General features: G+C 39.4%; 1 protein-coding gene across 8 annotated transcripts in view; it reads left to right on the forward strand.

Annotated features, from left to right (window-relative positions):
* Positions 1-22,363, forward strand: part of PPM1B (protein phosphatase, Mg2+/Mn2+ dependent 1B) — a 71,119-nt gene that overhangs the window by 27,850 nt on the left and 20,906 nt on the right. For 7 of the 8 annotated variants that reach the window (XM_084793151.1, XM_084793156.1, XM_084793154.1 and 4 more), the window contains exons 2-5: positions 6,332-7,191; positions 15,560-15,677; positions 16,602-16,713; positions 17,123-17,180. In XM_084793151.1, the coding sequence (XP_084649277.1) occupies positions 6,346-7,191; positions 15,560-15,677; positions 16,602-16,713; positions 17,123-17,180 (1,134 nt within the window). In that variant the 5' untranslated portion in view covers positions 6,332-6,345. The remainder of the gene's footprint in view (positions 1-6,331; positions 7,192-15,559; positions 15,678-16,601; positions 16,714-17,122; positions 17,181-22,363) is intronic. The other variant, XM_084793158.1, reaches the window with a different exon arrangement.

A 22,363-nucleotide genomic window follows, 5' to 3' on the forward strand; every position in this document is an offset into this window, starting at 1 on the left:
ATCGTAAGACTTCTAGACCGACAGTAAACTAACCTTGAGAAACCTTATCTTCCTCTGGCCAGGTGGCTAGGCCGTCCCTGATTGGCTGCCCGTTATCTGTGGTATCCCCAGTAACCACTGCGCACATTTCTGAAGAATGGAGGCTCAGGCCTTCTCCAAGCTAAAAAGAACCTGAAGCTTGTCATAGAGTCTGCTAGACTTAATAACCTCAGGGCTACATGGAGAAAAGCCAAAAATAATAGATGCGTAAGAAAAAGGAGCACTCCCCCCCCCCCCAGTCTCCCCCTCCCTCCTCCACAGGCTTGCCCACAGGCCAGTCTTATGGAGGCATTTTCTTCATTGTGGTTCCCTTTTCTCAGATACCCAGGACACCAGATTTTTTGCCATCATTGTGGGAACTAGTGTGATTTTCTTCTAGAAGCTGGGCATAGTTGCTCACACTTAGGATCCCAGCATTAAGGAGGATGAGACAGGAGGGTTGATGCAAGGGTAAGGCTGCCTTGGGCTGTAGAATGACATACTATCTTGAAAACAAAACAAAGCAAGCAATAGAGACATCTTTGTAAAATCCTTAATGGATTAATTAATTAATTGGGACTAGTTAATCAATTCACAGAATGAGTCAGTCTTTACGAAGCACAGGTCTGTTTAACTATGTTTCTTGTGAGCACTGCCCTCGTTGTGTACAGTCATAACTATTCAAGAGTTGGCAGTTCATTTATCATGCAGACTCTAAACCCAGAATCTCACAACAGGAAGAGATGTTCTTTTCTAGAAAAACAGATATTCCAGAGAGTTAGTAATCAGACTTAGTGTGCAGACATTCCTCTCCCTGTTTCCCACTGCTGGTTGCTGTGAGATGGTGTGCTAATCACATGTGTTTGTACTGTAGGGACAAGTACTATACATTTCGAAGATCTTTTGAATCTTTTAATCCTTTGAAGTTTAAATGTGTGTATATACTTTTGTTTTCTGGGCTTCCTATTACATTATAAATTTTAGAGTCATTTCAGAAAAATCTGGTACCAATAAGCCTTTTTAAAAAAAGATTTATGAGCTGGGCGTGGTGGCGCATGCTTTTAATCCCAGCACTCGAGAGGCAGAGGCAGGCGGATCGCTGTGAGTTCGAGGCCAGCCTGGTCTACAAAGTGAGTCCAGGGCAGCCAAGGCTAACACGGAGAGATCCTGTCTCGAAAAACCAAAACCAAAAAAAAAAAAAAAAAGATTTATTTACTGTGTATACAATATTTTCTTGCATGTAACAACTGCAGGCCAGAAGGGGGCACTAGATCTCATTATAGATGGTTGTGAGCCACCACGTGGTTGCTGGGAATGGAGCTCAAGACCTTTGGAAGAACAGCAAGTGCTCTTAACCTCGGAGCCATCTCTCTAGCCCCCAATAAGTTTTTTTAAAAAAGCATATAAATAAGTTTTCATACCCAAAATTTGTAAATGATGCCATGAAAAGGAAACTATCAGTGGTTAAAATGACTTTATGACTCTTAATAAATAACTAAACCTTACTGTGTACCTAAAAACAGAGTTAGATGTCATGGTACATTCCTTCAGGGTTCTAAGGCATAAGGAACAGGAGGTTCAGTTTGGGTTTTTGCTTATTTGTTTTGTTTTCACTGTTTGTTTTGTTTTGTTTAAGGCTTTTCAAGACATGGTTTGTTTTGTTTTATCACTTTACAGACTGATATCAACCCAGTCCTACCTTCACTACCCCCTCAGCTCCTCTTTCCCTCTTCCTCAGTGAAGAGGGGGCCTCTAAGAGATAGCAGCCTACTCTGGCACCTCAAAGAGCAGGACTAAGTGCAAAGGATCAGAGGTTTGAAGCCAGCCTGGGCAACACAGGATACTTGTAACCATAAACAAACAAACAGACAAACAAATAAAGCAGGCACAAGTCTCTTCCCCACCTCTCTTGATTAAGTCGATTTTATTCACTCTGTGGAGACCACTATATCCTACTGTTTCCCTTATGAGGGAGCCAGAGGTGTAAGACTTCGTTAATTTGACTCAAAGTAATTGAGATAAAATAAGATCTTTAAAACTTTTGTAAAAGGTAGAAGATATCTAAAAGGAAGTAAATACAGAAGTCAGATACCTAATGTAGTTTGTGCTTTTCTTGTGGGAATATACAACTTCCTTGTGTTATGACTCTCAGATTGCCTTCTTGTGGTACCTTTTAGCATGTTAGGAATTTGTTTACTTCAGCTCAAAGGTGAATGTGCCCATAAGAAATATATTGCATTTATTTAGAATGGAGTATTGGTTGCTTACACCACTTCTTTTTAAACTAATTTAAAAAGAAAAAAGTCAGCAGGTATGACAACACAAGCCTGTAATCCCAACCCTTTGGCACCTGAGGAAGGATTGTAGTAGATTTGAGAGCTGCCTGACCTAACAGAGTTCATTTGTCTCAAAACAAACAAACAAAAATTGTTTCCTAACATTTATTTAGTACTTGTGTACAGTGTGTGTGTGTGTGTGTGTGTGTGTGTGTGTGTGTGTGTCTGTCTGTCTGTCTGTCTGTCTGTCTGTCTGTCTGTCTGTTTTGGAAGGTGAGAAAAGGATAATTAAATATGTAAAGTGGTATAAGTGTTGGTAAAGTCTTGTACTTTTTATTTATTTGAAGCAGAGTCTCATAGTGTAACCCTGGCTGGCTTGGAACTTGCTTTGTAGACCAAGATGGCCTTAAACTCAAAATGATCTGCCTGCCTCTGCTTCCCTTGATGGTACCAGATGTTCCAGAAGCTCCAAACCTGGCTTTTTAGGAACCTTGACTTGGCAGAGGTAGAAAGGAAAGAGGAAAGAAAGGCAAGAGTTTTTTAAAAGAAAGAAAAAACGCATGGTGGCACACGCGTTTAATCCCAGCCCTCAGGAGGCAGGGGCAGAGGCAGGTGGATCTCTTGAGTTGGGACCAGTCTGATCTACAGAGAAAGTTCCAGGTTAGCCAAGAATACAATTTATTTACTTACTTACTTACTTACTTATTTATTTATTTATTTTCCAAGACAGGTTTTCTCTATGTAGCCTTGGCTGTTCTAGACTCATTTTGTAGACCAGGCTGGCCTCAAACTCACAGCCTGGGATTTTGAGTGCTCCAAATTGTGTTAAACAAAAATAGTCAACACTCTTGATTTTTGCATCTTTAAGACTCAGTTACATAAATGTTTAGTACACCATTTTTTTGTCTTTATGTTTTAAGTCTCTTGATCTTTAGAAAACAAAACCAAACCTATTTTTGATGTCCTCTTGTTTTCTACATTGTCAGTTTTATATGAATGTTTATAAATATAAACCACTTACAGCATAACTGATAAGATCAGCCAAAATCTGTCTTCAAGGCAAGAGGCTTGAACTTTATAGTTTCTGCTCTTCCTCCATTCCTCCCTCCCTCCCTCCTCCCTCCCTCCCTCCTTCCTCCCTCCCTCCTTCCAGTTTCTTTATGCAGTCCCAGCTGGTATGGAACTCACAGCGATACATCTGCCTTTGCCTCCCAGGTCCAGCTTCTGTCTTTTTTCTTTAAAGGAGTGAGTCACTTTTATTTTGTGTGTAAGAATGTCTTGCCTGCCGGGCATGGTGGTGCACCCCTTTAGTCCCAGTATTCGGGAGGCAGAGGCAGGTGGAGCTCTGTGAGTTTGAGGCCAGCCTGGTCTACAAAAGTGAGTCCTAGACAGCTAAGGCTACACAGAGAAACCCTGTCTCGAAAACAAACAAACAAACAAACAAACCAGAATGTCTTGCCTGCATGTATGTAAGGGTGCCGTGTGAGTGCATGGTTTCGACAGGGTTAGAAAGAACATTGGATCCCTGGGAACTGGATTTTCATGGTTGCTGAAAACACAACCCTCTGGAGCCATCTTTCTACCTAGTCTATTCATTTTTTAAAAAACCACAGTTACATTTAAATCATCCTTACTTAAAGCAGATCTGTGCTTCTTAGTGTGCCCTGATGATTTTTACTGTAAATGTCACACCTTAGCTGTTTATTCAGGTCAGCTTGGCCAGGGAAGTAAAAGTGCTTCCCCAGCAGCACAGAGCACTACCCTGTGGAAGAAGTGGATTCAGAGACGCTAAGGAAGGACAAAGGCCAGTGTGCAACTATACAAAGAAGAGTCAGCTAAGATTGGGTTTCTTATGTTTGGTTGTGAGTCTAGCCTTTAGCGGCTGAGCCGTCTCTCCAGCCCAAGATTAGGTTTCTTATTCTTTGTTAGAGAGCTTGTCATCAGTAATGTTTAGCTGTATATAGTTTTTTGTTTTTTTAAGTTGTAGGAACTTAGGTGGAAATGTTTCACTGCTTCTTTCATGTACAAGTTAATACATGAAAGACATTTTAAGCCAGAGCTCACAAAGTCCTGTTAGGGTATTGTCAGTGTGTTTCATTTTCTAAAAACGGTGACCTTAAAATTCGGTAAGGGTTTTGCAGTATTTATAAATTGAAGTGGAAGTGACCAAGACTGTGTAATTTACCACACAAAGTTCTTTTTGCTGTTAAAGAGGAATGTAAATTAGTGCTGCTAATTTGTCAGCAGTATGCAGATGTATTTGGAAAGCACAATACACTGTCTCAAGGTAATGGTTACTTGCTAGCAAAGTAATGTTTTAAAGATAATGGTATTGGAGAATACTTAGACAGTACTTGTTTGAGAAGTTTGTTTTATGGTTTTTAATGGGGGAAAAATCCTCTTCACTGTCAATTACATATTCTAAGTCCCTTCGTGAAGTATTGGCATTTCCTAAATATAGGTGTATATATCGTAGGGAAAATGTATACATGTACAACAGAATTGTTCCAAAACATTGTTATCTACAATAAGAAGAAAAAAGGAAACAGCTCCAACATTAACTGGTAGTGGAGAATACAAGCTGTGCTATAGGCATGCAGTTCAGTATAGTGAAGGAACGGAATCTGGCTGTGCCCGTGTAGATGGACATTGAAGGGCAGTGTGGAGCAAGAAGAGAGAACGCATCCTGTATAACTTCCTAAGCGTATGCAGCTAAGTTGTACAGGAATATGGTTCAACTTCCAGGAACACTAATTGCAAATGCAAGGTCTTGCCCACTGTGGATAGAAGAGTCCAGGAAGAAGAAAAGGAGCTTTCCTGGCCTTGATACACTTTGTGGTAGGGGCATGGATTGTATTGTTTATTATTCTTTAGCCACTTATGTACACATTGTATATAAAATAATAGTGAAACTTTATAATGCTTTAAAAATAGAATCCCAGCTTTAACATAAGATCAGTTTGGAATTTTATCAAAATGTTAATTTGTAAAAGAGTTTAAACTCAGTTGGGTGCTGCTCATTCAGAACTTCGAATCTAGAGCAAGTGCCTTCAGAGGGAAAGTAGGTTGTAAATCAATACAGTGAGGAACAGTATTGGCCCAGGAGCTTGTTTTGTTTTGAGACGACTCTTGGTCTTCCTGCTTTACCCTCACAAGTATCTGGGAAGATGTTACCGTGCTGACCTGAAGTAAAACAAAGCTTAGCCGAGTTGTCTTTGAGCTCGGCTGCTGTAGATTCTTTTAATTTTTTGAGGTGTAGTATTCAAGTTGGCCTTGAATCTTGATCCTCTTTCTTCCATAGTGCTGGATTACAGACATGCATCATCACAGTCAGTTGTATATTTTCATCATCAGTGTACTTTTGGGAAACACTGATATCAGCGGTTTTGTAGTTCACACCTTTAATTCTAGCACTTGGGAGGCAGAGGCAAGTGGATTTTTCTCTCTGAATTCTATTACATAGTAAGTTCCAGGACAGTGGGTGACATAGAGTTTACAGTCTTCTCTTCCAGTGCACACCCTGTGGGTTCCAGTTAAAATATAGAGTTTGCAGCCCGAGTGTGCTGCACAGGGTGTGCGTTGGAAGAGGGGGCTGCAAACTATATTTTAAAAGTTAAAGTTGGGGGTCATCTTATACACTGGAAAATACGGTAATTGGATTCTGTTATGTGCTTGATATAAAAATCGGAGTCTTGAAGGCTAGCGAGATGGCTTAGCAGTTATGAATACTGCCTGCTCTTCCACAAGACCCAGGTTCAATTCCTAGCCCTATGTGGCAGCTTACAGCTGCCTGTAACTGTAATTCCAGGAAGTCCAACACCTCACATTAGACATACATTCAGGCAAAACACCAATGAATGCACATAAATAAGAATAAAAGTTATTTTTAAAAACTCCGTGTCTTAAAAAGAACTTCAGGAAGCTTCTGTTATCCTAGTAAATCAGGTGCTGCTGAAAATGCACATGAAATGAATTGGTCCAGAATAAATGGAGCACTGTAGGTAAATATAAACATGTAATTTTTTTTTCTCTTTCAGATTCATTACTAAACATGGGTGCATTTTTGGATAAGCCCAAAACTGAAAAACACAATGCTCATGGTGCTGGGAATGGTTTGCGTTATGGCCTGAGCAGCATGCAAGGATGGAGAGTGGAAATGGAAGACGCGCACACGGCTGTTGTGGGTATCCCTCACGGCTTGGAAAACTGGTCGTTTTTTGCAGTTTATGATGGTCATGCTGGATCCCGAGTGGCAAATTACTGCTCAGCACATTTATTAGAACACATCACTACTAATGAAGACTTCAGGGCAGCCAGCAAGTCAGGCTCTGCCCTTGAGCCCTCAGTGGAAAGTGTTAAGACTGGTATCAGAACGGGCTTTTTGAAAATTGATGAGTATATGCGTAACTTTTCAGACCTCAGAAATGGGATGGACAGGAGCGGTTCAACTGCAGTGGGCGTTATGATCTCACCTACACACATCTACTTTATCAACTGTGGTGACTCCCGAGCTGTTCTGTGTAGGAATGGACAAGTCTGCTTTTCTACCCAGGATCACAAACCTTGTAATCCCATGGAAAAGGAGCGCATCCAGAATGCAGGAGGCAGTGTAATGATACAGCGTGTGAATGGTTCATTAGCAGTGTCTCGTGCTCTGGGGGACTATGATTACAAGTGTGTTGATGGCAAGGGCCCAACAGAACAACTTGTTTCTCCAGAGCCTGAGGTTTATGAGATTCTAAGAGCAGAAGAGGATGAATTTGTCATCTTGGCTTGTGATGGGATCTGGGATGTGATGAGTAATGAGGAGCTCTGTGAATTTGTTAAGTCTAGGCTTGAGGTATCTGATGACCTGGAGAATGTGTGCAATTGGGTAGTGGACACTTGTTTACATAAGGTATGTAAGCTTTTTTATTTGAACTATTGGTTTTAAAAAGACATGGTAAGTAAATTTAAGCAAACTTTAAATTGTGCACCTTTTACTGTTTTCTGTAAATAACTGTATTTCCAGATACTTCAAGGAGATTAAACCTTTTTGCCAACTTTACCTGCTCCAGCCTCCTAATTAAAAATTAAATGATAGCAAATATCTTAAATTTATTGAGCTTGAGTGTTTTATGGCTTGGTGATAGTTCAGAAGTTGCCATATAGAATGATGGCATCTGACCCATTTTTTTTTTTTTTTTTTTTTTTTTTTTTGTTTTTGTTTTTTGAGACAGGGTTTCTCTGTAGCCTTGGCTGTCCTGTTTATAGATCAGGCTGGCCTGGAACTCACAGTGATCCACTTGCCTCTGCCTCCCTGGGTGCTGGGATTGCAGGCATGTGCCACTGTGCCCAGCTCTGATCCAAATTGTTAATGTTGACAGTAGCCATCTTACTCCTGATTTTAAAACATTTATGTAGTAAAATTGTGTCATATTAAAATAACAGGAGCATCAGAAAATACTGGCAGACTTACCAGAAGCTATGCTAAGTAGAATTGTATTCTGATCTTCATAGCAGCTAAGATAGAAGCTAATAAGAATAAGTTGTATCCCGTTTTCTGTCAATAAGATCTAAGATGAGTTTACATCTAAGTGCAAGCAAAATAAAGTTAGTATATTACTTACATAGAAGGCAATCAAAATTCTTTTCATATAGATGTTACTATCCTCATTAAAGCCTAAAGCCTTGTGGAAAATGTGATCCTATGAAAGATTCTTTTGAAATTTTTATAATGTCTGAATTGTAATTTGATGCAATAACAACAACAACAACCAAAAAACCCCTAGATTTATAGATACTTAACCATTCTACCAAATGTCTTTACATTATTTAATTCTTGGGCCAGGTGTTGTGGTATACACAGGTACCTGTGAAGGTAGGTGGATTCCTGTGCATTTGAGGCCAGCCAGGGCTCTATAGTCTTTAAAAAAAAAAAAGGAGGAGAAGGAAGAGAAGGAAAGATCAGTTTCATTCATATGAATCTCTCAGCAGCATCTATATAGAAATTATTTAAAGTTTGAGTTATTTGGTGTCTAAATATGTGAGCTAAGTGCTCTGTGCTGAGGATGCTGAGGCATAACGGGCCTGTTAAAGAGTGTGAAGCTTTGATTCTGTCTGCTAGGCAAGAGTCTTTCTGTCCCATGCCATGTACAGAAGTGTAGGCATAGTCAGCAAGCCTGTAAGAAGGGTGTCTGACAGATCACTGTGAGGTCCAGGCCAGCCTGCTCTACAAAGCGAGTCCAGGACATCCAGGGCTACACAGAAAAACCCTGTCTCAAAAAACAAACAATGACAACAACAACAAAAAGGATGTCTGTAGCCAGGGAGATGACTCAGTTTGTAAATAAATCTCCAGACCCATGTGGTAGAAAGAGATAACTGACTCCCACAATTTTATCATGTGGCCGTCCTCCCCCCTGCCCTCAGGAACTTTTTTTTTTTTTTAAATGTGTCTTGGTCAAGAAATAGATAAAGGGAAAAATTTGAAGCAGAAGGAAAGGGGGAGGGAGAATCCCTGGAAATACCAGATAAGGGTGAAACACCTTTTTTTTTTAACCATAAAATGAGAAGAACCAGCTTCTAAAAGAGACAAGACTGTAAGACCACACTATACAGATTACAGAGTTTCAGTGGGAGTACTTCAGCTTCTATCATTTTTACTGTTAATCTTTTTTATTTCTTAGGGTGAGTTTAATACAAAAGCCATTAACACCTCTAAAAATGTCTCCTTAGGCTCTTCAATAGAAAGAGTCTCTACCTTGTACCTTTCCCTCCCCCTCCCTACCCAAATCAGCTGTACCCCATTATTGTGTGATCTGGTTTTTGTTTGTTTTTTCTTTGTTTTTTTAAAAAATGAGTTTCTTTTTGAAACTGAGTCATCATACTCACACTCCTGCACACATGCACACACACGCTCACGCGCGCCAGCTCCAAAATCTCCCTGCCCTCTCTATGGTATTACAGGTGTGTGTGCGGTCAAACACAACCATTTTACATTATGTACTTTTAATTGTTTACATATTTACATATTTGTTTTGTCCTGTGTGTACTTAGGTATAAATTTATCTCACACCCCCCCCCCCCACCCCGTGCACACCTGACAGTCAGGAGACAGCTTGATGGAATTGGTGCTCATTCCACCATTTGTGTCCTGAGGAGTCAAAATCGGGTCATTAGGCTTGGCAGCAGATGCCTTTACTCCCTGAGCCATCTTGATGGCCAACTTTACAGTTTTGTTTTGTAACCTGCCGGAAAGTGCATACTGTTTTTACTAAAGTGAGGTTCATTGTATGTGTTTTTATGCAGCCTGCTTTTTCCAGCAATATGTTATAGAGAGACCTCTCTTGTTAGGGTTATGAACTTTGTCATGACTGCAGAGCATTTTAGTATTTGAATAAGGTGGTCATGAAAGAACAGCCAAAAGTTTATCTGATGGTTTTAGTACAAAGTATTCTATCCCGAAAGTATGCTAGTTTCCAGGAACTGTGACTATTCTTTGGATGAGATGAATTGATGCTGGTGGTGCATGTTTACAAGATAGCGTTTATCAGTTTTAAAGAAACTTAGTATCTGTGGCCATGGTGTTAAAGATTACAGATGCCCTGGAGCCTTAGAGAGGAGTGACAGGAACAGACAGGAGGTTCATTCCACTTTAGTGAAACTGATGATCATCATAGTTTCTTTGAATGACTCTGCATTCAGATTGAAGTCAGTTTTGAAAAATGTGGTTGGTTTGTGGAAATTATAGATTTGCTCATTTTTTTCCTATCAACTGAAAGTTGGAATTAAGTTGTTTCCTTTTTTTAATTCCATGATTTTGTTACTGTACTTGTTTGTATTATAAAACAAAAGGTTAGCTGTATTGTAAAGAAGAATATTACTTGGAATGTAGAAAAATACATATGTTTAATTTAGAAGTATACAATTGTTACATATATTTAATTCCATAGCAAACAGAGATGCTTACTGCGTGTTGCCTTCTTTAAGTGGAGAGCCAAAGAAGATCCAGCTAAGTAGTGCTTTCCCCCAAGTGAGTGAGATGAAGTCAGTGTTTTCTATGCTGGTGATGTCTTAGTAACATACACACGCTTTTGTGTGATAAATCATTGTATTGGTTAGTGCTGTGAAGAAACCCTATAACCATGACAGCTCCTACAAAGGAAAAGGAAAGGGGGCTTAGTTTACAGCTCAAAGAGTTAGTTCATTATTGGCATGGTGGCATGCAGGCAGACACAGTGCTGAGAGTTCTACATCTGGATCCACAGACAACAGGAAGAGACAACAACATACTAGGCCTGGCGTGAGTTCCTCAGACCTCAGAGCCCTACCCCAATGACATACTTCTTCCAACAAGACCACACCTACTCCAGTAAGGCCCCTCCCCCCTCCCCCGCCCCCAATAGTGCCAGTCCCTATGAGCCTGTGCGTCCCTTTTCATTCAGGCCACCATGCTTAGGAAACTTAGGCTGTGGTAATCACCAATGGCAGAACCATAGCGGTATTGCAAAATCAATGTTTTCTGTGAGTCTGTGCTGTTTGTTCTTTGCACTTAACAGCTACTTTAGCCCAGTTAATTTTTACAGCAGCCATATGATGGTAGTTGGCTTTAGGGTTGTTAGTCATGAATCATTTTTCAGGTTGCCTTTTAGCAGAGTTAAGTTACAGGGTTAGATGTTGATTCTGGTTAGGTGTCATCTGACTTAAATTAGTCCCTGAGAAAATGGGCTTTCCATTTTATTGCTCTTCTTGGTGTTTATTGCCAACTAATTCAGGTTTCATAAAGTGTATATAACTGCCATTTGTGTTGCATTTTATGACATATAAGTCATATGTATTTAATCTTCACAGTAATTGGGAGAAAATTATTTCTAGTTTACAAGAAATTGAAGATACCATTAAAAGATAGTTATTAGTAACAAAGTATACTTACGTGGAATAAAAACCAGAATTTAAGTTTTCTGGTTCGAGTTCTTTTCAGCACTGACTATCAGAAAAGTTTGATTATATGTGTATATGCGTTTTGGTGCTTTGTGTCTGAAAAATTGTTTCCCAGTGTGGTGGGAGGATTTTTCCCCTTCCTCAATTGTTATAAGATTAGTAAAAAAATTTTTTTATATAAATACCAAAGTGTTTGGAAGTTAAGTTGCTCATCTTTACATCCCTTTCTAGTCTCATTGCGTTTAGGCTTTACCACTGCTTGTGGTTCTATCTGCTAATACATACTTATAAGCATAAAGATAGAGTTTTGTTTCTGTGTTTTACAGAAACAGATCATGATATGCTTGCTGCTTTTTCTTGCATTATAATAGTCAGCATTCCTGAGCTGGGCAGTGGTGGCACATGCCTTTAATCCCAGCACAGTGGATCTCTGAGTTCCAGCCAGGGCTACACACAGAGAGACCTTGTCTCAAAAAACAAACAAGAAAGTCATTTATTTCTTGAAGTCATTCTTTCGAAATATTTGATATCCTTAGATTCAGTTATGTGTGGACATTTATATGATTCAGAAACTTTAAAATCAGACTAGATCTAGTCATTTGGCAAATTTTAGGAAGTTTTTTTTTTTTTAAACAGGATCATTTTGATTTATTCCTACAACACGGAAAATAATTTTAGTTCTAAGCTCAGTACTTATTTTACTGTAATTTATAGAAAATATTTTCATAAAAAGTACAAAAGTAAACATAGAATGTTGGAGTGGGTGTAGTTAGCAGTTTCTTTTAAAAAGTTTTTTTACATTTTGTGTGTGTGTGTGTGTGTGTGTGTGTTGTGTGAGACAGCAGGTAGAGATTTAGGGGAAACATGTATTAATTGGCTCTCTCCGTCATGTGGTTTGAACACATAAGTCCAGTATAGCTTAGTTATATATAGAGATATTAATCCTTTCTTGGTCATGTTGCTATAATTTTTTCACAGTGCACCTTAGCCCAGATTAATTGTTAACCAGTTTTAAGTATTATGTGATTGCATTCAAACCTAATGATTCTACACTTTCTATTATAAAATATTTTTATTTTATTATTTTGAAAATGCACTTACTACTGAGACATGTATTCCTGTTGTGTATACTACACACCCTCTCAAACCTTGGGAACACTGGACACAGCCTCCTTATCTCCTAGATCACACTTATTTATTATGAGCATTTGCTTTCATTGTAACAGTCTCCTAAACTATCACACATGCTGTGTGAAGACATTTTTCTGGACTCTCCTTTTAATCAGGCAACATTCATTTTCAGAACCAAGGCCGGGTGTGGTGGCACACGCCTTTAATCCCAGCACTCAGGAGGCAGAGGCAGGTGGATCACTGTGAGTTCGAGGCCAGCCTGGTCTACAAAGTGAGTCCAGGACAGCCAAGGCTACACAGAGAAACCCTGTCTCGAAAAACAAAAACAAAAACAAAATCATTTTCAGAACCAATTGCATCAAAATCTCTTTGCCTAAATCTAGAAACCCTTGGGACAATACCATTTTTGACTTAAGTTGTTAGCTTTTAGTGCTCACATTCTTGAGTGTATTACAGCTATCTACTGAAGAAGTATTGAAGAAAATGTATTGAAATAAAGTTTTTAAATAGCCAATTATTTTTGTTGTTCAGGATAGATTTTTATAAAAACAAGTTTCACCCTTGTGCTTAATAATGAAAACTATACTGATTATGCAAGAATAGTTTGTCCTGTTAAAATGGGGAGGCTCTTTCTCAGTTGCTGTGCAAAAATTTTGAAACATTTGTATAAGTGTTTAGAGACAGTCATCTTTCTGTAGAAATAGAAGCAGTGTTGAAATCACACATGACTGAGGGCTAAGTGTAAATTTCTTTCAGTTGAGTTTTATAAATGATAGGGTCTATGTTTTGTAAGAATCAAGTGGAACATTTATAGATAGCATATTGATTAGGAATTGTTTAATAATATTCTTGGTGTTAAAGAATTGGAAGTGGGCCAGGAATGGGGATTCACACACCTGTAACCCCAGCACTTCCAGTGTAAAGGCAGAGGCAGGTGGATCGCTGTGTGTTCGAGGCCAGCCTGGTCTACAAAGCGAGTCAAGACATCCAAGGTTACACAAAAGAAACTCTGTCTGAAAAAACAAAATAGGAAGTAGTTAGAAGATACTTTTTCTCTAAGTGTTCATAAAATTGTCTTAAAAATCAGTCATGTTTGTTTTGAATATCTATTTATAGTTTAATTTTTTCAATAGTTTACCTGTATTCATATGATATACTTACTTGTATGTATAGTCATGTAACCAAATACAGCATTCTTAATAGTAATTCATAAAAGTTGGGGCTTTCATTGAGTAATTAAAGTACTTTGGCCAATGTTAGAGCCCTGGATTTCCAGACACTTTAGTACCTGGTTATGTATCTCCCAAATCTCAGGACTTCTGTAGAGAGGCTGAAGCCTAGAGAAGGCCTTTCCCTGCTGCAGACTTGCCCCATTGTGTTGGAAGGTGGGAGCAGGCGTTCTTTTGGTGGTGTCATGTTGATTCTCAGAAGGTGGCAGCTCTGAGCCACATAAAGCCAGTGTAAACTCTGGCCAGAAAGACTGAAAAGCCTAGAGTGGGTATAAGCTTGACTTCTCTACTACTCTGGGCAAACTTCATTCTCAAACAAAACTGATCACCACCATTGATGAATCTTTGAATGCTGAAGAGGAGAGGAACATGCTTAAAAGTATTTCTTAGGCTTAGTAGCACGTTCCTGCTATGTTGGTGCTTGTGAGGGAGAGGGGGAGGAGCATCAGTTTCCTGAGCAGCTTAGACTGTATCACATGGTGAGGTTATCTCAAAGACAAAAGCAATAGGCTTGACCAGTCGGCAGAGTTGTAACAGTTTCATGTTAAGATACTCAGAGCTGGGCGCACATCTATGGTTGCAGCACTCAGGGAGGCAGAGACAGGCAAATCTCTGTGAGTTCAAGGCCAGCCTGGGCTACAAAGTGAGTCGAGAACCATGAGGGCTACACAGAGAAACCCTGTCTCAAAAATTAACCAAAAATAAACCAAACCAAACAAACAAAAACTCAATTATACATCTAAAGAAAAGGTAGAAGATTTTTTAAAATTTATTGTTAAGTCACGGCATTTAGAATGTATTCTGTACTTTTTAAAAATATAACTTATAAAACCATAATTAAAAGGAGTAAAATTTATCCTTATATAAAACAAACTGGTTTTGTTTGTTTTTAAAAGATTTACTTATTTGTTACATATACAACATTCTACCTGCATGTATGCCTGCAAACCAGAACAGGGCATCACATCTCATTATAGATGGTTGTGAGCCACAGTTGCTAGAAATTGAACTCAAGACCTGTGGAAGGGCAGGCAGCGCTCTTAGCCACAGAGCCATCTCTCCAGCCCTTGTTTTGGTTTTTCAAGACAGGGTTTCTCTGAGTAGGCCTGGTTGTCCTTGAACTTGCTCTGTAGACCAGGCTGGCGTCAATCGAACCCAGAGATCTGCCCACTGACTGCTGGGATTAAAGGTGTGCACCACCACCACCCAGCAAAAGAGACTGTTTTAACTGCTCTCTAAAGATTCTGGGATTAAAAAGTTGTCAGTATTGACCAAGGCAGCACATGTCTGCAATCTCAGCACTTGTTAAGGCTGAGGCCAGAGGATTGCAAATTCAAGGCAATCCTTGAAACCCTTTCTAAAGCAAACAAAAATAGAAAACCCTGTTGCCAGGTGAAGTTTATAACTTGGTAACCCAAGCATATCCCACTGTTTACTGGAACTTCAGAACCATTTAAAACATAACTTTCTTTTTTTTACAAGCAATGACCATCACATTTTTTACATTTTCATTTATTTACGGGTGTGCAGTGCATGTGTCATGTCAAAGAATAACTTTTGTGAGATGGTTTTTGCAATTTCCAGCAAAGTTGAGTAGACTTACATTATGTGACTAGCATGAAATTTCTCCAAATGTTAAAAGGATGTTTTAGGCTTAAGCCACTCTTAGGATTATGTAATTTTGAACAGCCACGGAAAAAAACTTTAGAAGCTATAATAAGTATGAAGTTATCTTCACTTCTCAGGCTGTGAACTAGGGGGTAAAAATAGTTATACAGAGTTAAAAATCCAAGAATAACTTCATTTATTCGTGTACCTAGATACCTTTTAGGGTTGTATTTTAAACAGTTCTTTGAAGTAATAATATCTAAGATAAACATTCTGGATGACTAAATTTTAATTGCTTAAAGTAACTCTGGAACTAAGTAGTGGACAATTGTTGAACTATAGAAAAAATTCTTTTTTCTTTCTTTTAATATGCAGGGAAGTCGAGATAACATGAGTATTGTATTAGTTTGCTTTTCAAATGCCCCCAAGGTCTCAGATGAAGCAGTGAAAAAAGATTCAGAGTTGGATAAGCACTTGGAATCACGGGTTGAAGGTAAGGCAGGTGTTTTGCTTTTCTCTAGGAAGGAAAGAAAAGGTATTCTTCCTTCCTAATCAGATGATTCTTTAAAATTTTTCTTAGTGGAAGAAATTACATTAAAACAGAGGCTTTAGCAATAAACAACCCATCTGCCTAAGGCATGCTGTCTTGGGTCAGTGTGTCAGTGTAAGGAGAGTGAATTTTCTTGCCTTTCTAGCTGTCTGCAGTTATAGCCAAAACAGTATGTTTAAAGATGTGTGGGGCTGGGGGTAGAGATCAGTCTGTAATTTCTTGACTCTAAGTAAACCGTAAGCCCTGTGTATAGACCTGAAATAATCTTGTCGTCTCCTCTATCCCGCCCTGTATTTTCATTATTTATTGTGTTATTAATGCAGCTGCCAGATGGTAGTGGTGATTGTTAATGTACCAGGCTGCACTTGTTTCATTTGGGGAGATTTGTCTCTATGTAACATGTGACAGTGTTATAGCTAACTAATGAGTAAGAGCTCAGGGACAGCACTTTACATCGTAGTGTCTAGGACTGTCCCACAACAAAAAATGCCTGGTCCAGAATATAAGCAGTCACTACCCCCACCCCCTAAAAATGCCTGAGATAAGCAAGTTATAGAAGAAAATAGTTCAATTTCAGGAGCATTGGCCCATGGTCCACTAGCTCCATTGGACCCGAATGAACAAGGCAGAATAGAATGTGAAGGAAGCAGGAACGTGTTTCATGGACTGTAAAGCAAGGGTGCAGGGAGGTGGGTAGACCAAGTAAAAGATTATCCTTCAAAAAAACCACGCCCTCGGGTGAGGTGCTTTTTCCAGTTAAATAACCTACTCGTTGCTCATTTAATTTGAGTTTATATTTTATGAAAATGTTAGAATGAACATGTGTATGTCAGTGACTTTTTAAAAGTCTTGTTTCTAAATTTACAGAAATTATGGAGAAGTCTGGGGAGGAAGGAATGCCTGATCTTGCCCATGTCATACGCATTTTGTCTGCAGAAAATATCCCAAATTTACCTCCTGGGGGAGGTCTTGCTGGCAAGTAAGTAGAACAAAAAGAGCTAATTTTTATTTCATTTAAAGTTAGTAATTAAATCATTTTGAGTAAGAAATCAGAAGTAGATCACCTAGAGGTTAGAGACTTGATGTAAAAGATGGGAGTTTGTAAGAGGTTGGGTGTGGGCATTCCTGTGTGAGTGTCAGCACAAACTGGGCAGATTGCTTCTCAGCTTACATCACGTCATCGGACACTGTCATCCATTGAGCCATTCAACATTCTTTGAAGTCTTTTGCTTAATAAGAACAAGTAGATTTTGTAAGATTAAAAATTATTATGAGTAAAATGTGGGAATTGTTCTCTGCAAGTTCTTAGTGTGGCATTTGTCTCTGTAGTCAGGGCAAAGTATTTGAAATATGAGCTTAAACTACATAATAACAACTTATCTTTTTAGGCGCAATGTTATTGAAGCTGTTTATAGTAGGCTGAATCCACACAAAGACAGTGACATGGTAAGTTTTAGTTTATTTCCTAAATATTTAAAGTAAATTTATAATATAAATACCAGACGTGAATAATCCACATAATGATGTCTCTATATAATAACTGACTACTGTTTTTCATTTTATGGAGTCAGTTAAAGTTTTAGAAAATATATTAAAGCAGAGACATAAAATTCTGTTTTATGGATAGCTTTGCTGTCATTTATCTTTGTATCAGATAGTCTTTTTTGTTTGAGTTATCTCCGCTTTCTCCCTGTGTGTCTGCCTTTCTTCCTCTTCCTCCATCATACCTTCATTTTGAGGCAAGAATTTGCTTTCAAATAACTAATTTTTTTTCAGCTGCCAGCACCCAGAGGTGAGATAGTGATGCGTGTGAGTGTGTGAGTGAAGACCTGAGCTCCAGCCCTTTAGTTCCTACTCTGCCTGCCCCAGATGAGCTGTAGTTACCCTCTCCAGAGCTGTTCATACTCAGAGCCGACTCAGGCTCAATTTTAAAGCTAGTTAATCAGGTAGAATTATTTTCTGATAGGTTTTTCAAGTTTGGGGGTTATCTAAAAATAAGTGGTGTTTGGTTTTTTTCCTTTCTCCTTCCCCCCCACCCCCCACGAGGCAGGGTTTCTCTGTGTAGCCTTGTCTGTCTTGGACTTGCTTTGTAGACCAGGCCGGTCTTGAACTCACAGAGATCCTCCTGCCTCTGCCTTCCAGAATGGTACTAGTTTTAATACATAAGTTCCAAAGCTTTAAGCATTACCATACTTGGGAATGAAATTCCTTGAGAAGAAATAGACTCACCTTCATATCTGCAGTTTCACTTGGTCTAGCTAGAGAGAGTAGCTAGCACATAGAAATTTTTTTTCTTATTTTCATTGGTTGCTTTCCTAGGATTCATTATTGAATAAATACAGTATCTTAATAAGTATAATATCAAATGTAGTATATGCTTTTAATCCTAGCACTCAGGAGGCAGAAGATGATCTCTATCTGAGTTTGAGGCTCTGTATCTAAACAAAACCAAAACAAATAATAATAAAATATTTCACCATTAATGCAGTTCTAGTGAGTTGAATAAAAATGACGTTGCTAATAACAGTATACTTACACAGAAGTAGTGATTTTGAATCTTTCTTTTGTGGCTATCTCATAGTATTAGAGGATTATATCCAAAACAGTGAGCCTTAATGTGAAAATACAGATGTGAGAAATTCAGAGACACCTCAGTCAGATGTTTAGAGGATATTGACAACTGAAAGTCTGCTGTATCTGAGAAGTGACAGCCATGGCACATTCACCACTGTCAGAAATAAGCCTTCAAAATGTAGTCACTGACTGTTAGCCATGGACATTCTCCTATTTTCTCCATTATTTCAGAGTTTAACTTTGGTAGGAAGTCATTTAAAAAAAATTATATCCTTCTGAATTTTTTAATTCCTCAAGAAATCTTTTACTCCAAGACTTGGGAAATGTTACTATCTCTACATTTCTTTCTAGCGTATACCAGAGATGATTTGAATTTTTAAGGAGTAAATAACTATATGTGATTAATAAATAGACAACAGAACCTTGAGTTTAAGAGTAATGCATAAGCTGTAATACTTGCCTTAAGTAAGATTCTCTATGGCTACATAAATTTATGATTACATAATTATCTATGTATAAGCTTTCCATTGATTTTTAACAGACTAAACTCTGACAGTCAAGCATAGTGAATTGATGGAGGGTCCCATGCATATAGTCAAACCACCTTATACTTAACACACATACAAGTAAATATAAAAGGTATGCCTTGCAGTTGGTAAAATGACACAATGTAGAATTTGATGGGCTGGGGCTATTATGCTGGGGAAGAACATTTACTTAATACACATTAAGCTCTGAATTCAGTCCCCAGCACTCAAAACGTTTGAGACAAAAGTTAGCATACAAAGAGTTTGTATGAATCTATATGAGGAGATGAGATGAGGAAGATGGCATTTCTCGTGGAGGACAAAGGCACCTCTAACCAGCTAGAACAGACAAAGGCACCTCCAACCAGCTAGAACAGACAAAGGCACCTCCAACCAGCTAGAACAGAGAGCCGCTGCGCTGAAAAATAGCAATGGGAGTGGTGAGGGAATGGCCTTTTGGATTGTTGAGAGAACAACCCATACTATGTGTTAGGACTCTTGGCATGGTAGACTAAAACTGTCACATGTAAGCACTCCCCCCTGGTGTGGTGATTGAACTCAGGACCTTATTTATACATGCTAAGCGTATATAAATAGACACTGACCCTTTTTCTGGTTTTCGAGACAGGGTTTGTCTGTGTAGCCTTGTCTGTCCTGGAACTCCCTCTGTAGACCAGGCTGGCCTCAAACTCATAGAGAGCCTGAGTGCTGGGATTAAAGATGTATGCCACCACCTCTTGGCTCTAACACTGAACTATATCCCTACGTCATCTGTGGCAATTCTGTCATCTTAACATTTACTGTAGTGAATTGTAGATTCCAGACGTCAAATAGTTGTAAGATAATTGAATAGATAAGATAAATTAGTCTAAACTTATTATTAGGCGATGCTAGAGTAGTGAAACTTATTCAATCACTATAAAAACTGACTTTGCACACTTGAATCCTATTTTGGAAAAATACTACCATAGTCTTTCAGAGTAGCCACACCTATGTTGAACAGGTTGCTACGGATAAAAATATACTGAAAAACCAGAGAAGCAAGAGCGCAATGAAATCTAAGCATTTGAGCTCTCCTTAGCCCTAATATTGGCTAATAACAGTCCACAGGTAGGCACAGTATTCCATAAGTGTTTCTGTAGAAAATGTCACCAGGACTCAGAGGAGCTGGAGTCTGGTAGAAATACAGGAGAGTGTTTGAATTTTTTTTTATAGGGTAAGCTTTTTTTAGGATATTAAAAAATTGTTTAGAGTTAAAAGAAAGCTAATTCATAGTTAAGTCAGATTTTAACTTAACTATCAGAGTTAGAATTGTTCCTTTTCTAAATACTTTTAAGTAGTACCATTAGAAAGAAGCATTCTTTTCCTGCCCCCCCCCCATATATTTCATATAGGCTGGGTTTTTTGTTTGTTTGTTTGTTTGTTTTTGTTATTGCTAGCAGGGCCGTATGTAGCCCAGGCTAGTCCTCAAGTACTTAGTTGAAGCTACCTTGAATGCTTGTTCTTTGTACATGCCTTCTTCATCTCCTAGTGCTAGAATGATAGCCATGCACAACTATACCTTTTTCTTATGTTTTATATTTAAAGAAAAAAAGAAATAGATAATAAGTATATGCCCAAAAGTCCAGTTGGATATCAACCAGAGATTTAATAATTTAAAGATATTCAGAAAGCTTAATGAAGGCTTAAAGGGCTCTTAAGTTGTTTCCAAATGGTGTACTTAATGATTTATTTTTATTTTTTATGTGTAATGGTGTTTGGCCTGCATGTATGTCTGTGTGAAGTTGTCAGATCCTCTGGAACTGCTGGTATAGACAGTTGTCAGCTGCCATGTGAGTGCTGGCAATTGAACCAGGGTCCTCTAGAGGAACAGCCAGTGCTCGTAACCTCTGAGCTATCATTCCAGCCTCACAAACGGTGTTCTTTTAGTTCCGCGTTTTAGAGCCTGTTCAGTCTTAATAATGCAAACAATATTGATAAGTTCCTGACGGAAACAAAAATCTGTGAAAGAATCTGTAGGGAGTGTTAATCAGGGAGTTTGCAAATACCCAGAGGTTGTATATGTGTCTATTCTTTGTTAATGAATATATCTGTGGTTTTCCCCAGTTTCTCAAAGGAGCCAGTGTCCTCAACCCCTAGAATAATTGTCTAAAGGATTCTTCTTCCTTAGACTGTAACATCAGGAAGTAAAGTAGCCGGCACCTGAGATTGTACCCTTCCCTCTTTTCTCAAATGCCGACTGTGAGGTCTGAGCTGAGTCGGGTTTACTTTGCCTGTGACCTCAGTACCCACAGCAGTCAGTTACAGAAGCTCAGCACCCACAGCAGTCAGTTACAGAAGCTCAGTACCCACAGCAGTCAGTTACAGAAGCTCAGCACCCACAGCAGTCAGTTACAGAAGCTCAGTACCCACAGCAGTCAGTTACAGAAGCTCAGCACCCACAGCAGTCAGTTACAGAAGCTCAGCACCCACAGCAGTCAGTTACAGAAGCTCAGTACCCACAGCAGTCAGTTACAGAAGCTCAGCACCCACAGCAGTCAGTTACAGAAGCTCAGTACCCACAGCAGTCAGTTACAGAAGCTCAGCACCCACAGCAGTCAGTTACAGAAGCTCAGTACCCACAGCAGTCAGTTACAGAAGCTCAGCACCCACAGCAGTCAGTTACAGAAGCTCAGCACCCACAGCAGTCAGTTACAGAAGCTCAGCACCCACAGCAGTCAGTTACAGAAGCTCAGCACCCACAGCAGTCAGTTACAGAAGCTCAGCACCCACAGCAGTCAGTTACAGAAGCTCAGTACCCACAGCAGTCAGTTACAGAAGCTCAGCACCCACAGCAGTCAGTTACAGAAGCTCAGTACCCACAGCAGTCAGTTACAGAAGCTCAGCACCCACAGCAGTCAGTTACAGAAGCTCAGTACCCACAGCAGTCAGTTACAGAAGCTCAGCACCCACAGCAGTCAGTTACAGAAGCTCAGTACCCACAGCAGTCAGTTACAGAAGCTCAGCACCCACAGCAGTCAGTTACAGAAGCTCAGTACCCACAGCAGTCAGTTACAGAAGCTCAGTACCCACAGCAGTCAGTTACAGAAGCTCAGCACCCACAGCAGTCAGTTACAGAAGCTCAGTACCCACAGCAGTCAGTTACAGAAGCTCAGTACCCACAGCAGTCAGTTACAGAAGCTCAGTACCCACAGCAGTCAGTTACAGAAGCTCAGCACCCACAGCAGTCAGTTACAGAAGCTCAGTACCCACAGCAGTCAGTTACAGAAGCTCAGTACCCACAGCAGTCAGTTACAGAAGCTCAGCACCCACAGCAGTCAGTTACAGAAGCTCAGCACCCACAGCAGTCAGTTACAGAAGCTCAGTACCCACAGCAGTCAGTTACAGAAGCTCAGCACCCACAGCAGTCAGTTACAGAAGCTCAGCACCCACAGCAGTCAGTTACAGAAGCTCAGCACCCACAGCAGTCAGTTACAGAAGCTCAGTACCCACAGCAGTCAGTTACAGAAGCTCAGCACCCACAGCAGT

Source organism: Acomys minous (assembly GCF_964271855.1).
Source record: "Acomys minous genome assembly, chromosome: 8".
Taxonomy (NCBI): Eukaryota; Metazoa; Chordata; class Mammalia; order Rodentia; family Muridae; genus Acomys; species Acomys minous.